General features: G+C 34.4%; 1 protein-coding gene across 2 annotated transcripts; it reads right to left on the bottom strand.

Annotated features, from left to right (window-relative positions):
* Nucleotides 1-846: 846 nt before the first annotated feature.
* LOC107770502 (internal alternative NAD(P)H-ubiquinone oxidoreductase A2, mitochondrial-like) lies at nucleotides 847-7,343 on the bottom strand. Of its 2 annotated transcripts, none has more exons than XM_016589819.2 (9): nucleotides 6,987-7,343; nucleotides 3,126-3,772; nucleotides 2,790-3,003; nucleotides 2,495-2,655; nucleotides 2,335-2,400; nucleotides 2,076-2,239; nucleotides 1,875-1,989; nucleotides 1,535-1,714; nucleotides 847-1,217 (listed from the first exon to the last, which is right to left on the bottom strand). In XM_016589819.2, exons 2-9 carry the CDS (start codon nucleotides 3,711-3,713, stop codon nucleotides 1,062-1,064), a joined length of 1,644 nt encoding a protein of 547 aa, XP_016445305.2. In that variant the 5' UTR covers nucleotides 3,714-3,772; nucleotides 6,987-7,343; the 3' UTR covers nucleotides 847-1,061. The 2 variants fall into 2 exon arrangements, with proteins under 2 accessions (XP_016445305.2, XP_075090939.1); XM_075234838.1 differs by lacking the exon at nucleotides 6,987-7,343 and adding an exon at nucleotides 5,369-5,506.
* Between the last annotated feature and the right edge of the window lie 10,154 nt (nucleotides 7,344-17,497).

The raw sequence follows: 17,497 nt of genomic DNA, 5'->3' as shown, positions 1-17,497 counted from the left end.
TCTATCTGATTTTAGTCCGGACCCCTTCTCATAGAATGTAACCCTATTCCGGCCTGGTCCGCTATGAAATAAATGAACTTATAATCATGGAATCGACGCGATCATCATATTATAAGTTCATAACCGTGGTCTCATATGAAATTAATAAAATATTCATATTTGGCTCTTGAGGAGGTCAATCTGAAGTGTTGGAAGCTACTGCTAAGGGACTCCTCCTCATCTAGAAAGGATAAACAATTGAGAGATAATAGGGCAATCGCGATAGACATAAGAACTGAAATAATATGAATGTCTCATTCTGTTAGGTCCATTATCCACTCGTAGTCCTTTTAATCTTACTTGGAAATCTGCATGTTAATAGAAAACGTAAAGAACTCTAGTTACTGAATATTAGAATGAAAGGGATCTTAATGGAACCATCACCACGGTGAAATTTCGTAACCAAACCCAACTAGCTTGGGATTGTGGTGTAATTTTTGCTGTAGCACCAATTTGTTAATCCAACTTCAAGTTAGGAATTTCCTTCTTATATAATAGAGCTATTTATGTAATTATATGGTTGTTCAAAAAAATTCATCAAATTTGAAAATCTCATACAAAATTGATTATCAAATTTGAGGGGATGATGAAAATCACTCTAAAAGGATCTTGGAAAGGAATCAGACGGCAATAACTAATACATCGAAGTGTTTAATCGGACACAATACAAGCTCATACTTCGGGGATAAAGTAGTAACTTCAGATGTTGTTCACTTAATCTATAGTAAAATCACATACCAATTATGCTTAATGTACGGAAATGAGTAAACATTCAAGGGGCTTATGCTTATAAAGTATACATTAGGATTGGTAATTTGATTTCTCATTTATCACTAGAGAATGTACAGACAAAATGATTAAAGAAACAAAGGCGATCTTGCTTCTTATTCCCGTATTTGATCACTTCTATTTGCACTGAGCATTTTGGAGCTTCAAATATGCTCACACTTGACACACTTAGGTAGGTTATCAAGTGTTCAAAAAGTGGTTCGGAAACACGAATCCTGCAACAAGTGCTAGTTTTATCCTATCCTAGTATTGTCTCTGCCAAAGACTAACGTTGTTGCCCAGTTCATAGCCACATATATCCTGTTCCTCCAGCTGATAACTCGAGTCAGATATGCGGAGCGCCAAATAAACCAGCTCACGAAGCCTGCTAATGAGATGCCTTTTTCATCCTGACGAACAAAATGAATATGAGAACATAGGCTAATCTACAAGAAGCAAAGGTAAACAAGCTCGTTCTTGATTGATTTTATATAGAGGCAAATCCAAGATTTACTATCAGTAAATTCAGAATGAGTGAGATCTTATATGTACACGTTCATTTTTTATTTTTTTGACATATATAAACATAGTTCAAGCTGAAAGTATAAAGGGTTCAGTTGAACCCATAGAATCCGTGTAGATTCCTCTGACTATGTTCATAACCTACAAGCAAATACACTTTAGGCTTGATCGAAGAGTAATAGAGATGACAAAGAATATGATGTACCTTAGATTGGCGGAGATCAACGAGAGCTTTGTAACGCCCCACAGATGCCATGCTTCCAAGATGCTTGTAGACAAATGGATCTCCTAGAGAGATTTCTTTGGCAGAGAGAGCTTTGCCTCCATTCTGTTTCCCAATGTTGTTGAGCAATCCAACAAGGTACTTCCCTTGCCTTTCAGCAACCTGTAAAAGTATTATCGCATTCAGAAAAGTTTTATACTCCAAGATGGAAGAAACATGTAATTCACTACAGGAGAAAGGAATGAGGCAGGAAAATTGCAGGCAGATGCATAAGAATAATGTGCCCGGAGAAGTCAACGACGTATCAGGAAATTATACTGACCTGAGCAAGGGCCGGAAGCACCGGCTTTCCAGTGTGTTCAAGAAAACCAGCACAATCTCCCAGTGCAAACACATCTTCTACAGAAGGAACCCGCAACCATTCGTCGACTCCAACCCTGTAACATGTCTTAAGATTAGTTGGTTGGATACACGAAAGGGAACCAAGTCGCCAATTTGTTGGAGAAATATCAAGATTCTTTACCTTCCACCAGGAGATTTAGGAACATTTAGTGATCTAACAAATTCAGAAGGACCAACTCCAGTAGACCAAACGAGAAGGCCATATGGGACATCACTTCCATCACTGAGAACTATTTTATTTGGATGTACTTCTTTTACAACACCTCGAACAAGGCGGACGCCAACCTGATATATATGAAGTTTTGCAATCATTCACAATTCAGAAAACACTGAAGTAACTTATTTCTTGACTCAAGGAAAGCAATTGAGTGATTCAATACCTTAGTCAAATGCTTTGTGGCATATTGTCGCAATCCAACGTCAAATGAAGACAAGATTTCATTTGCCTGTCCAAGGAAAGGTCTTAGTAAACCATACTCAGCATAATGCCATTTCCTATCCGATTTAGGTTACCCTACACAGCTGGATTAATATATTTACCTCAATGAGGGTTACGCGAATGTAATTTTTGACATGAGCATAACGTTGACGTACATCTCTCATGATAAAATCGCTTAGTTCCCCACTGAATTCAACCCCTGTTGGGCCACCTCCAACAACAACACAGTGCAACAAGCGCTCTTTCTCTTCTTCTGAAATGCCTGTAATTTTACACGTAAAAATTATACTGCATTTACTTCAAACCTTGATGTCATATATTATCCTAGAGAGCTTCCAAAGAAATATATGGAATGGCAAGAGTATACGAATATTGAACATTGGGGAATCAAATCACCTGGATTTTCTGAGAGCATCAAGTTCAAAAGAAGCTTCTTCCTGATTTCTTGGGCGTGATATACTTCACGAAGGAAAAAGGCATTTTCCCTTACCCCCTTTATGCCAAAGGTCAATGGATCAGCTCCAGAAGCAATTACAAGCTTGTCATATGCAACTTTAAATCGATAAGGCTCGTGAGAGACTCCTTCATCGCCAACAGTTTCACAAAACACCTGACAAAATTTAGAAAACAGTTGTATTTTCCCATAATATTTGATTAGAGCAAACGGAGGGATTATATTATAACACTGAGACTTATATCATGGAAATGAGGAAAGAAGAGCTAGTCACTCACTTCATGTTTATGAGTGTCAACACCAGAGCAGGATGCTAAGAAGAAATACGAATTTGGATCCTTAGCCAATGCTTTCTGTATCTGACTAACTGGTTCAGCAACTGATCGAAATTCCAATGTTCCAACGCAAGTCGATGCAAGCAAAGGGGTAAAGACCATGTGATTTCTTGGTGATATACAAACCACATCATATAATTTAGTGTCTAGCCCCTTAAGGAACCTGCAAGCAGCCCAACCAGAGCCAAGAACAACAACTCTAGGCTTTTCGCCTGGTTTTGTTGCTTCAAGGCTAGGATACTTTGAGCTTTCATGCTCTGAATCAGAATCCTCAACCACTTGAGCTTGTGCATGTGAAAACTGATATTGAGGGGTAAACTTCACTCCTCTTTTCCCAAGACTTATTTCATTTATCCTCAGTATGCTTGGAATGTATGATGAATTGAAACCTGCTACAGCATTTTCAGAAATAGGCGCGGGATGACTCAATGATGAAATGCCTTCACAGAATTTATTTCTTTCACTAGCATAGATTCCAACTGCACCTCCGGAGCGCCTTAAGCTACTCCTTGCAGCCCTTACCAATGCCATGTCCAGTGCACGACTTACCACAGCTGATATTCTTCGGTATGCAACCTTTAAGAATCACACTGGAAAAGGGATGAAGGTATATGTGAGTTTTTTGAGCTCTCAATAGAAAGCTCGAAGACACAATATAGAATAAGTGTGGAGAATTAAATACTATGAACTTTGAAGTTATGAATATCAGTCAAGGGCATGAGAAAAGCTAGACAAATATGATTCCTAGGATTTACCAGAGCAGAAACAGACAGGACAACATTGGACTTGTTTCTGGTGGCAGTTTCAATGCGAAGAGTTCTCGTAAAATTCTTAGAAGGGATCCAGGTATAAAACACCTGGATCTACAAATACAATATGCCATGATTCTTACTGGCACTCACTACAATCTCAGTTCTCTAGAAAAACATGGTTAGTAAGTGCCAAACTCTAAAATTTGTAGCATATTTTACAAGAATCTGGTTGCTTCTTCTTGCTTTAAGATGGAGTAAAGGACAAGAAAATGAAGAGTGCAACCAGACTAATGCCAATTTGAATTTGTCAATAGCTTTGCTAATATTTACCTGTAACAAATTGCATATGAATTCACCATACTTAATTTGTGTTGTGAAATCCAAAACTTCTGCCACTTACAACTAAAAACAACTTGATGGTAAGTACAAAGTCTGATGCCATTACAGGTTTTGCAATTCCTTAGTACAGACCTCAGAGTAAACTATTTGCTGACACAATGTTCCAAACTATCAGCAAAACCCCATTGGATTAAATTTCTGAATATTACATACTTAATTTGAATTGGAATGACAGAACATGTCTAGCAATGGAAGAAATGTAATCACTAACAATGCAAGAATCTATGAAGTAAGGTAGACAACATTAATCTCTCATATGATACTACGTCCAATCTTGTTTTCCATAAAATATATGGTTCAACCTAAACATTAGCTCGAGTCATCGAAAAGATGGTTTCAGTTATTATATACAAACAAAGAAAAGCAATTTCAAGTCAGAGATTGACAAAATCAGTCAGAAGAAAAGATTTACAGCATCAGAGAAATATAAAAGATTGACAGCACTAGCCTATCAGGCTCTGCTACACACAAGTTAGCATTCAAAATTCTACCACCAAAACAGGACAAGAAAATAAAAGTATTTTTAATTATTGACAAGAAAATTAGTACTGTTTAAGTGTTCCCCACTTTGGCAAGGAAATGAGTCCTTGCCTTCTTATATGATTTTGGACAATCCTCCTATGTGAGTTAGCTTTGGAATTGCGTTAAACTCAAGATCCATTTTTTATGTTGGATACGACGAAATGTCAAGCCCTGAACATGCAGTATCATACGAGGGAATGAGTTGTCGTTTTCTTATATAGCCTTGAGAAATTCTCGCCTCGTGAACTAAATGAAATGATTTTGTTTAGTAAAGGGTCTAATATAGCATATGTCAAGCACATTCTGAGCTATAGATCCTGATCTCTGCGCAACATGAACCCTAAACCCTGCCGCCACTTGTCTTTCTTTTCATAACTAAATGAACTAAATATTAAATGTGTTCAGAAAACTCAACAATGATGATGGTACTACACATGATACAATCAAAATCCGGCTTAAAAATACAGAGGAATGCCTGAAAAATCAGAAGAAGGACAAAAAGAAAAAGATTACCTTTGAGAGTTTAATGAAGAAGAAGAAAACAAAGATTTGTTGAGCAGCTGTCCAGGACATCTGGAGTTTGACAGTCAGCTTTTGAAACTAAAAAATAAAAAAGAGCGACCTTTTATTCTATATTTTTATACACAAAACCTTGAGCAGCCCCTTTCGTCTCAATCAGCCCGTAAAAAAGCGCGTGGAAGCAACTATATAGAGTCCATTTCCCACGCCTAAAAAATAGGAATAGTGAATTTGCTAATTTTAAGTATTGTTTAATTTTTTTTTTAAAAGAAACGGTGGGAAAATGTGGGCCATAATTTCTATCTGTGTGTTTTTAAATAAACATTATTTTAACACGTTATTTGGTTAATTTATAAGTTTATACTGTAAATACTTACAAATATACTATATATATGCACAGGGTTTTTTCTTAAGCTTGCATAATTATAGTGTATTTCTGGTATAAATGTGAATCAAAATAAATATTATAAATTAAAAATAAATGTTGTATATAAAATGCCATAACAGGTTTTGCAATTCCTTACTACAAACCTCAGAGTAACCTATTTGCTGATACAATGTTCCAAACTATCAGCAAAATCCCATTGGACTAAATTTCTGGACATTACATACTTAAGTTGAATTTGAAATGACAGAAAATGTCTTGCAATGGAAGAAATGTAATCACTAGCAATGCAATGAAGTAAGGTAGACAACATCAATCTCTCATATGATGGGTTAACAACTAAAAAGTCAGTAAATGCACACTATTAAGTTTCGTATCCAACAAATATGTTCACATAAGAATAAAACAATTATAACTTCAATTATTATGCACAAACCAAGAAAAGCATTAGAGAAGCAATTTCAAGACGTAGATTGACAAAATCAGTCAGAAGAAAAGTCAGAGAAATATAAAAGATTGACAACACTAGCCTATCATGCGACACACTAGCCTACCAGACTCTCTGCTACACATAAGTTAGCATTCAAAATTCTACCACCAAAACAGGACAAGAAAATAAAGGGGTATTTTTTATTATTCCCCAAATAAATTATTGGTTGAGTGTTCTCCATATTGGTTGAGAAATCGTCTTCTGAGTTACCTTTTGTGATTTCTTTTGTGATTGAGTTAAGCCTAAGATTTATTTTTTAAATCGCCTACGACAAGATGCCAGGCGCAGGACATGTGGAAGTTAAGTATCATACCAGGAAATGAGTTAATGTTTTCTTATATAGCCTTGGAAAAATCTGGCTTTATGACCAAAATGAAATATTTTTGTTTAGTAAAGGGCCTAATGGCATATGCCAAAGCACATTTTGAGCTATATATAGATCAAGAATTCTCCTGATCTGTGCTCAGCATAAACCCTAAACCCTGCCGCCACTTGTCTTTCTTTTGATGGAGGGTGATTAGGAACCGGGCTATTTGGTACATACACAAGCCAAAATATCACACTAAACCAAAAGAAGAAGAAAAAAAAAAGGAACGAAATCTGGACACCAAGGAAAACAAAGGAAAGAAATCCCATTTTTGTTATTGCGGCTCTGTATGTAACATGATACAATCAAAATCCAGCATAAAAAATACAGAGAAATGCCTGAAAATCAGAAGAAGGAAAAAAAGACTTACCTTTAGGAGTTTAATGAAGAAGAAACAGAGATTTGTTGAGCAGCTGTCCAGGATATCTGGAGTTTAACAGTAAGTTTTTGAAACAAAAAATAAAATGAGCCACCCTTTTATTCTATACTATTTTTATACACAAAACCTTGAGCAGCAAGAAAGTTCGATCACAATTCTCACACCTCCACATGCAAAATCTTTTTAAATGTAAGAAGTGGGGTCTGAGAGATCAGAAAAGCAAGTGTTTTGATGCTACAAAATAGTATTCTAATGCTGCTGCAAATTTATATGAATACTAGTAGTTTCTAGTAATAATGTAAAGCATGCTGGATATGCGGAAGGCAAAAGGAGAGAGGCGGTTTCTTTGACTCAGCCATTTCGGTAACAATATGGGAATATTCGGCCATCTCACATCACTTCCACCAAAACGACCACGTTTTGATTCCTTCTTTGTCTTAGGTCAAACAAGCAGCCGCTTTGCAGTTGCGAGTATGACAACCATGACCTTCATTATTAGGTTTCCAAAACATTCCTAAAAAATAAAATAACAAATTACGCTTCTGGACTACTTCCTCTTGAAGTATAAAAAACTTTTAAAAATTATGAAATAAAATAGTATGAGATTTGTGTAATGTAAAAGGAGGGTATTAAGGGTAAAATTGAAAGATTGAAGTTAAATTATTTTCATCAACAGTGTTTTAAAAGGCATTTTTGGGACTCGTCCGGGGATCGCCCCTGGACGGGGTACTTGCAAAACGCCCTGGGGATCATGTATGGGGCTTAGTTTTGTGAGGCTTATGCCCCAAGCGCCCGACCGTGCGCCCTAAACACGCCTAACGTCCAACGCTCGGTGCTTGCCTAACAGTTCTAACGCAAATCACGTGTCGAATTTCCTAATTAATATCGTTGACCTTCAAAATTCTTTAACAAATTAATGATAAAAATTCTATTCATCGATAGAAATATGAAGATTAAGCATAACTCTAATAATGAGACATAGTATTGCGAATTTATATCTTCACTTGTTATTGGTCGTGTCATAGTTCATTTGTCCCTCCTTGTTATACACTTTTATTTATTTGATATCTTAAACTAATTTGTATTTATTCATGAAGGAGTAATATTTTAATTATCGTACTAATAAGATTTTATTAATTATTTACTTTTAGGAAGGTAAACTGTGGAGTTTGATCATTTTTTTTAAAGAAATTGTAAGTTTTTAATTTTTTGAAAGTTAAAGACGTTATACGTGATTTGTATGCATTATTTATACTTAAGAATTATGCTAGATATTTTTTTTCTATGAGTTTCTTTAATTTTCTTTTAATTTTTAACTTTTAATTTATATTTTATATATTTTTTTTTGTTATTATGTTACTTTATTAATTTATAAATTAAAATTTTTAAAGATCCATGGGGCTTATGCCTCCCCCCCCCCTCCAGGCTTACGCCTCGCCCCATATCAAGTAAAACGCCCCGCCTCACGCCCCCGCCTTTTAAAATATTGCTTGTAAGTAGCGTATAATAGATTGTTTGACTAGTTTTTTGTAATCATCATTTTTGTTCCTCCATATAGAAAATTTTATTCTTTTAGACTCAAATTACTTGTGCTTGTAAGTAATTTATAATAAATTATTTTGATTAGTTTTTTGTGAGGATGGAGCACACGTATATATAGTTTTTTTCAATTTTTATGTAATTTTACCTGTTTATAAATATTTATTGTCATTATATTATTTTATAAAATATTAAAAATTAAATACCTATGGGGCTTACGCCCCGATGAAACATATGTAAAATATCTCGCCTTACGCCCACGCCTTCTAAAACAGTGTTGCTTACTTCGTATGGCATTTTTTTTAAAAAGACTAATAAGTACATAATGCCACATTAAGTGGTGCATGTAAATAATTGGCTCACTATATTTAAGGACCAATTATAGGGAGGACCTTTCCTATTAAAATATGCACATTGTTAATTGATTTAATTAATGAGGAGAAAATTAAACCCTAGAGAACGGGAATGTAAAATGTGCAAACTATTCTTCCCAAGGGATTCTAAATGCATATTTTATTTCTTATTTTTTCTAGATCTAATTGAATGAAAAAGTTCACGTTCAAACACCAATAAAAATCTGGCCTTGAGATTCAGAATATTCCCAGTATCTTGAATAACTGGAAATGTGAAACACACCAAAGAAAGGAAAAAGCAGGAAAGAATATAATAACGGAAAAGGGTCAGAACTGAAGTATTGGAATTGGTACAAAATTGCCCTCCGTCCATCTATTTGAATAAAAATGTCATTATCGTTATTCTTTTTGGCTCAACATTGCCTTTATTACTAACAGAAAATTCATTAAAAAAAATTAAATAATATCCACGTGTCATCGTCCCATTGGTCTAACATAAACCCCAACCCGTAACCCGCCCACATATTGACCCGCCCCAATTTTAAAACATAACCCTCTCTCTTTCTTCGCTATTTCATATTAGTGAGCATTTATCTACGAGTGTATGTCTACTATTATTCATGAGGCAAACTCAAAATTGAGTTCTATATTAGAATTATTTTTATGGAAGATGGAAGGAATTGTCATATTCTTCTTAATGCAAAAAGTTTAGATTCTTTTTGTTTATGCAATGGCATTCTTTATTATATAATTTTCTTTATTTGAAATTTGTGGGAGGGTTTCTTCGCTATTTTTTGTCATTCCTCCGTGAAAATTTGAGGATTTATTTTTCAATTTTTTTTTATTTATGTGGTGTGTATTTCTATTTTTTTATATTTATTTCACTATTTATTCAATTTATATGTAAGCGTTTCTACTCCGTGTAACGAGTATTGTGCAATTGTCACATTTCATACATACTGGGTTCATATGATGTACTAATAATAGTTAACAATTTTTTTAGATAATTTATTCAGTATTTATTTTCTTATTTTGATTGTTATATTCAATATTCGGACGGGTTCAAGGGTGAGTTTAGTTATATTTTAGTTGAAATTTAAGTTAGGCCAATGGAACGGTGACATGTGGATATTAATTAAATATTTTTTTCTTTCAAAATTTTTTGTTAGTAATAAGGGCAATGTTGAGCCAAAAAAATAACGGTAAGGACATTTTTATTCAAATAGGTGGACGGAGGGTATTTTTGTACCAACTTCCATACTTCATGGGCAGTTTTGGCCCTTTTTCGATATAATAATAAGAATATAAGAGTTATATACACTATCAATGAAAAGAATTGTGCTATAACGCATAATTTAACATGTAATAGTAAGTTGATTATTATTTTTATATCATATTACTAATTAATAAGCACTTATCACAATATTTTACTTGAAATTATCGTATACTTAGGGTGTGTTTGGTATGAAGGAAAATATTTTTCGGAAAATGTTTTCCAATTTTTTCATGTTTGGTTGGTTTAAATATTTTGGAAACATTTTCCTCATGAACTTATTTTCCTCCAATTGGAGGAAAATGTTTTCCTTACCAAGAGAAGAGAAAACATTTTCCAAAACTCTTTTTCAACATTCCCCATCTACTCCCCATCCCCACCAACCTATCCCATACCCCACCTAACCCACCCCACCCCTACCCCCACACTCGCTCTCCACCCCACCTTAAATAAAAATATTATTAATAGTATTTTCTTTTCATGTTATAGATAGATTTTTTTTCATTTCAACAAATGAGTATTTTCTTTTCATAATATTAAAAAAAAATTATTTTAACAAAAAAAAAAAGTACTTTCTTTTCATTTCAAAAAAAAGTATTTTTTTTTTCGTGATGTAGAAAAAGTATTTTTTTTTTAATTTCAACAAAATAAGTATTTTCTTTTCATGATATAGAAAAGGTATTTTCTTTTATTTCAATAAAATGATTACTTTATTTTCATGTTGTAGAAAAAGTACTTTATTTTTCAACAAAAAAAGAATATTCTATTTATAGTTATGGAGTATTTGTATAAATTTTTAGCAGAATAATTAAATTGTTAAAGAAAATAAAGTCCTGAAAATATTGGGTATTTGGGGAGGGGTGGTAGGGGGCAAGAAAATATGGGGACTTGGAGAAATGGGGTGAGGAGAGTAGCATAAAAAAATATTTTATATTCTCTAACCAAGCACTAAAAAATATTTTCGAAAAAAAATTTTCATTTACCAACCAAATAAGGAAAAATAAGTGATAAAACCAATTATTTTTTATGAAAATATTTTCTAGAGTATAAAACACACCATTAATCTGAAATAATTTATACTGTATACAAAAGAACTTTATTCAAAGCAAGACAGCTATGTAAATGCTGTAAACCTGTGACCTGTGAAGTATGGGCGTACGTTATTAGTTGTGTGGTTGGCGCTTTCGTGTCAAAGGGGTTTGTCACCTTCGACACTCAAAACATCTCTCGACGGTCCAAATGTTCCCTTCACCTTTAATTTACTTCATTCCCAAGATGTTAGGAGCCGAGTTTTACCATCTTTTTTCTTCTAGCTACTCCTTTCTTTGACTTGTATTTTCCCTTCTTTATGGCTAATGAAATGAACCTCGCACGTAATGACGTAAAAGAATATGGGCGATTTTGTTTCTTTTATTTTCTTGCCATGACTTAATCCATGACATTTTTTAATCATTTTCTTGCATCTTCAACTCGGCTATTAGTTTGAATAACATACTAATCAAACATAGTTTTTGCCGTTTCTTACCCTTCTTAAGTATTTTGAAAACAGGCTAAAGAATATTACTTTTCAATTCCTTTAGCCGGAAGTTCTTGCTGATTTTGACATACAAAAAATTACTAACTTTTATCTTTCCGTAGGACAATTTTCTAGTCTATTATATAAAATAAAAAAACACTTGTAGGGTGGGGTGAATTGAGGCTACCGTCGTCGGCCTAAATTTTGTTATGAGAACTTTTGCCTTTTTTCCTTTTTGATTTTTCAATGGTATCCAATTTGCACGACTGTTGCTCAACTAAAGCCGCACTTCCTTCTGACCTTAATTCTGTATCACCTTGCTCTGTCCTCTTATTTTCGGCAGGTTATTCATCACTACTATTAGCTTCAAGAGAGCAAGTTGATTTTATCTAAGGCATCTTACTAGCAGTAAAATCTTTAGCCAAGTTTTAGATTTATTACTCTGTTAACTGTCATTCCACTACATGAAAGAAGTTAAACAATTCGCTCCCAAAGGTTTAAGCATTATATAGTTCCCCCCTCGCCATCTCGAATAATCAAATATGGACAAAAGTGCCTACCTGAGAATATTTTGGCAACTGTGGGAGCTACTTGGTCAAAAAATAATCCTAGCTACTTGCGTAAATCACTTGTGAAATGTGTAATGGCTAGTTGGCTACTATAACTAGACCATAAATATCTGCCCAGTTTACTTTTCAAATCCAATACAGTAGTACTAGTATTTTTTTTTGTGCTAGAGTTAGATTTTTTCCAGCTAATTTATTATTTTTAGGTGAAATTTGCAAAAGTAAGTTGTTTCGGATAATTTCTTTTTCTTGTTATTTTTGTCATTAAGAGTGAAATCAATAGAAAAATCAAACTAGGAGTTTAATTTGAGAACCAAAGGAGTATCAACTCAAGTATGTTTTGGAATTGGGAAAATGGAATATTATAATTGACCTGATAGAAAATCAATCTATACTTTCATGTCCAACGAGACTGAGAATTGATTGGGATGAATTGTTTGATTATGTTCCAAGTGACTTCTTTTATTTAGGGTTACTGAATTTATAACACATAAACTTATTCTTAAGATACAGTACTCTAGTGTTGACGTTACAATAGTGTCACAAGTTAGAATTGCAATTAACACCAATATATATGTGTCAGTAGGGGTGTACACGTGGGATTAACGATTAGTGAATGGGAAATTGAGCCCTCTTTTGCTTTGGAAAGAGCAAAGTGTCCCTCATTGGTGGTGGAAAGAAAAGTGGATGTGCTTATAATATTTCTCTTAGTGTTAAATGGGTTGGAAAGAAAGTAAGCGTCGCGTTGTCGTCGCTCGCTCGGCTTCGGAATCGGAATCGGAATCGGAAGTCAAAGATCGGTTGCAAACCTTTTCAGAAACAGTGCTAGAAAGTCTATAAATAATTAAATATGCTTACGGTGCTAGAAAATCTATAAATATGCTTTGAATCCCAGAATCTTTTCTTACGAAAATTTTCTACTCTTCTTCTTCTGCACAAAATCTTCAGTGTATTTTACAGCCTTCGGGTTTGCTGTTTCATCGGCGTTTTTGGTACCGACACTCCGGTGAGTTAAATCATTCTATCCTGGGAGGATAATATTCCAGCACCTCGGGTACTTGAGGGGAATAATTTTCTTAAGGACACATTGTGCATTCAATAGGCTCGATTTATTCCGAAAATATTTTTTCAGAAATTATTTCGACATTATGTTGTTGCTAACTTTCTATTTCTGTTTTTTCGGTTTCAGAAAGTTTACTGTTTCATTATTTACAGTAATACATATTGATTAACAATCTTAAGGAAATTACTTTATTGTATTTTGTATTCTGTTTTTTGGAGATTAAAACCTGTGTGGTTTTCTACTCCTTCTAAATTTTTCTATTCTGATTTGAAGATATAAAAACTTCATTGGAGTATTAAAATTCAGAAACGATTTGAAAAACATAAAAACTTAATCGTTTACTGTGAAACAGTATATAAAAACTTCGGTTTTTATTTATTAAGAGTATTATTTATCGTTCATTACAGTACTGTTTACTATTCTATTTTTTGCGATTAATTAAACTTCTATATTGTTGACAGTGAGAAATGGCAATTGATAATGAAAATTTTTCTGCGACTATTGCGGCAACAACGATACCCTCATCAAGCCGAACTGTTGTTCCATCAGCCGAGAAACCGGAAAAATTTTCTGGAGCCAACTTCAAAGGATGGTAGCAAAGGGTGTTTTCCTGGCTTACCACACTTGGTATGCAGAAGTTCACCAGTAAAGACCCTCCAGTGCCTGCCGCCGACATGCCGGACAATAAGAAGTTTATGATTGTTGAAGCGTGGAAACAGGCAGACTTTATTTGCAAAGGCTACATCCTAGGTGCTTTGGAGGATGACTTGTACAATATCTACATTGCTATGAAAACTTCGAAAGAATTATGGGACGCACTTGAGGAGAAGTACAAGACTGAAGATGCATGCTTGAAGAAGTTTGTGGTTGCCAAGTTTCTAGACTATAAGATAATAGACAGCAAAACCGTTGGAACCCAAATTCAACAGTTTCAACTTATTTTTCACGACCTCATTGCTGAATGTATGGTTGTGAATGAAGCATTTCAAGTGGCTGCAATGATTAAAAAATTGCCTCCTTCGTGGAGAGATTTCTAAACCTATCTTAAGCCCAAGCGCAAAGAAATGAAGTTGGAAGATCTTGTGATTCGTCTCAAGATTGAGGAAGACAACAAAACAGCCGAGAAAAAATCTCGTGGAAATTCAACAATTATGGGAGCTAATATCATTGAGGAGACTGCTCCAAAAAGTAAGAAGAAGAAGAGGTCTTCTGGACAGACTAATGAGCAGAACAAAAAGAAATTCAATGGCAACTGCTATAATTGTGAAAAAGTTGGTCACAAAGTCCCTAATTGTCGTCTCCCGAATAAGAAGAAGGGACAAGCCAACATAGTGGAGAAGAATGATGACATTGATAATCTGTGTGCAATGCTTTCGGAATGCAACCTAGTTGGAAATCTGAAGAAGTGGTGGATTGACTCTGGAGCCACTCGACATGTTTCTGTTGTCAAAGAAGCATTTGCGACTTACTCTACTGCCGGTCCCGAAGAAGAGCTTTCCATGGAAAATACTGCAACAACCAAGATTGAAGGTTATGAGAAGATATTTCTGAAGATGACTTCCGGCAAGGTGTTAACGCTCAACAATGTTCTTCATGTTCCTACTATTAGGAAGAATTTAGTTTCTACTTCTTTACTTGTTAAGACTGGATTCAAATGTGTATTTGTATCTGACAAAGTTATTGTAAGCAAGAATAAAATGTATGTTGGAAAGGGCTACCTCACAGAGGGCCTTTTCAAATGAAATGTAAAGGTTGTTGACAGTATGAATAAAATTTCAGCTTTTTCAGCTTGTTGACAGTATGTAAAGGTTGTTGACAGTATGATTTATGGCATATTCGTTTAGGACATGTCAATTACAAAACCTTGCGGAAGTTAATTAACTTAGAAGTATTGCCTAAATTCGAGTGTAATAAATCAAAATGTCAAATATGTATTGAATCTAAGTTTGTAAAACATCCTTATAAGTCTGTTGAAAGGAATTCAAATTCTTTAGACTTAATTCATACTGACATTTGTGATATAAAGTCGACACCATCTCAAGGTGGGAAAAAGTATTTTATTACTTTTATTGATGATTGCACTCGATATTGTTATGTTTATTTGCTTAATAGTAAGGATGAAGCAATTAAAGCATTTAAGCAATACAAGAATGAAGTGGAGAATCAATTAAATAAAAAGATCAAAATGATTAGAAGTGATAGGGGTGGAGAATATGAATCTCCGTTTGCATAAATATGTTCGGAATATGGAATTATCCATCAAACTGCTGCCCCCTACACATCTCAATCCAATGGAATTGCGGAAAGAAAAAAATGAATATTAAAGGAAATGATGAATTCTTTATTAATAAGTTTCGGATTACCGCAGAGTTTGTGGGAAAATCTATCCTTACAGCTAACCGAATACTCAATAGAGTACCCCATATCAAAACACAATCAATTCCATATGAAAAATAGAAAGGAAGAAAATCCAACTTGATATATTTCAAAGTGTGGGGGTGTTTAGCAAAGGTACAAGTACCTTTACCCAAAAGGGTTAAAATCGGACCAAAAACCGTGGATTACGTTTTCATTGGATATGCTACAAAAAGTAAAGCATGTAGGTTTTGGTTCATAAATCTGATAATCCTGAAATTCATGTTAATACGGTAATTGAATCAAATAATGCTAAATTTTTTGAAAGCATCTATCCGTATAAAACTGAATGTGAGTCGTTAAGTGAAAGACCTAAATGACCATGGGAAGAACTAAAGGAAAATATTCCAAGTGAAGAAGATCCAAGGCGTAGCAAATGTGAAACAACATCTACTTCCTTTGGACCAGATTTTGTAACATTCTTGCTTAAAAATGAGCCTCAAACTTTTAAAGCAGCTATGTCATCTTCTGATTCAGCATTTTGGAAGGAGGCAGTCAATAGTGAGATTCAATCAATTTTAGATAACCATACATGGGAATTGGTTGACCTTCCTCCAGGAAATAAGCCTTTAGGTTTGAAATGGATCTTTAAACGAAAAATAAAAGCTGATGGCACTATTGACAAATATAAGGCAAGACTTGTTGTCAAAGGTTATAGACAAAATGAGGGCCTTGATTACTTTGACACTTACTCTCCAGTAATGAGGATAACATCTATTAGGGTGTTAGTAGCACTGGCGGCCGTGTATGGTCTTGAAATTCATCAAATGGATGTTAAAACAGCTTTCTTAAATGAAAAATTGAAGGAAGAGATTTACATGGAACAACCTGAGATTTTTGTGGTTTCGGGTAAAGAAAAGAAAGTGTGCAAACTTGTTAAGTCTCTTTATGGAGTTAAACAAGCACCCAAACAATGGCATGCCAAATTTGACCAAACAATGTTGGCAAGTGGGTTTAAAATCAACGAGCGTGACAAATGTATTTACATTAAAAATACTCCAGGACATAAAGTCATTGTTTGTTTATATGTTGATGACATATTGATAATGAGCAAAAATATGGCAGATATAAATACTACTAAGTGCATGTTGGCTAGCAAATTCGACATGAAAGACTTAGGAATTGCTGATGCGATCTTAGGAATCAGAATTCACAAGACTCCACAAGGTCAAGCATTATCACAGTCTCACTATATTGAAAAGGTACTTGACAAGTTCAAGTATTTGGATCTCAAAATTGCCAAGACTCCAATTGACGTGAGTTATGCACTTCAAAAGAATGATGGTGAAAGTGACTCACAACTGGACTATGCAAGAATATTGGGAAGTTTGATGTATATCATAAATTGTACGCGACCAGATATAGCATGTGATATTAGTAAATTGAGTCGGTTTACAAGTAATCCCAATCAAATACTTTGGATGGCAATGAAACGAGTTGTGGGGTATCTGAAACATACCCAAAATTATGCTTTGTATTATAACAAATATCCCTCCGTGAATGAAGGATATAGTGATGCAAATTGGATCACTGTATCATCTGAAGTAAAAATCATGAGTGGATATGTTTTCACAATTGAGGGTGGAGCAGTGTCTTGGAAATCATCCAAACAAACGTACATCGCCAGTTTTACAGTGGAATCTGAATTCATAGCTTTAGATAAGACCGGTGAAGAAGTTGAATGACTCCGGAATTTCTTGGAAGATATTCCATTTTGGCCCAAACCTTTGGCACCAATATGTATACATTATGATAGTCAAGCGGCAATAGGTAGGGT

This window comes from Nicotiana tabacum, chromosome 17 (genome assembly GCF_000715075.1).
Source record: "Nicotiana tabacum cultivar K326 chromosome 17, ASM71507v2, whole genome shotgun sequence".
NCBI lineage: Eukaryota > Viridiplantae > Streptophyta > Magnoliopsida > Solanales > Solanaceae > Nicotiana > Nicotiana tabacum.
Note: the sequence above shows the minus strand (reverse complement) of the source record. Positions and strands in the feature narration are given on the sequence as shown.

Excerpts from the sequence above, each read along its gene's own strand:
- LOC107770502 (XM_016589819.2), bottom strand. The coding sequence starts at position 3,713 with ATGGCATTGGTAAGGGCTGCAAGGAGTAGCTTAAGGCGCTCCGGAGGT. Across the intron at positions 3,004-3,125 it reads TTGACACTCATAAACATGAA|GTGTTTTGTGAAACTGTTGG; the intron begins GTGAGTGACTAG and ends AAATTTTGTCAG. Across the intron at positions 1,715-1,874 it reads TGCTTCCGGCCCTTGCTCAG|GTTGCTGAAAGGCAAGGGAA; the intron begins GTCAGTATAATT and ends ATACTTTTACAG.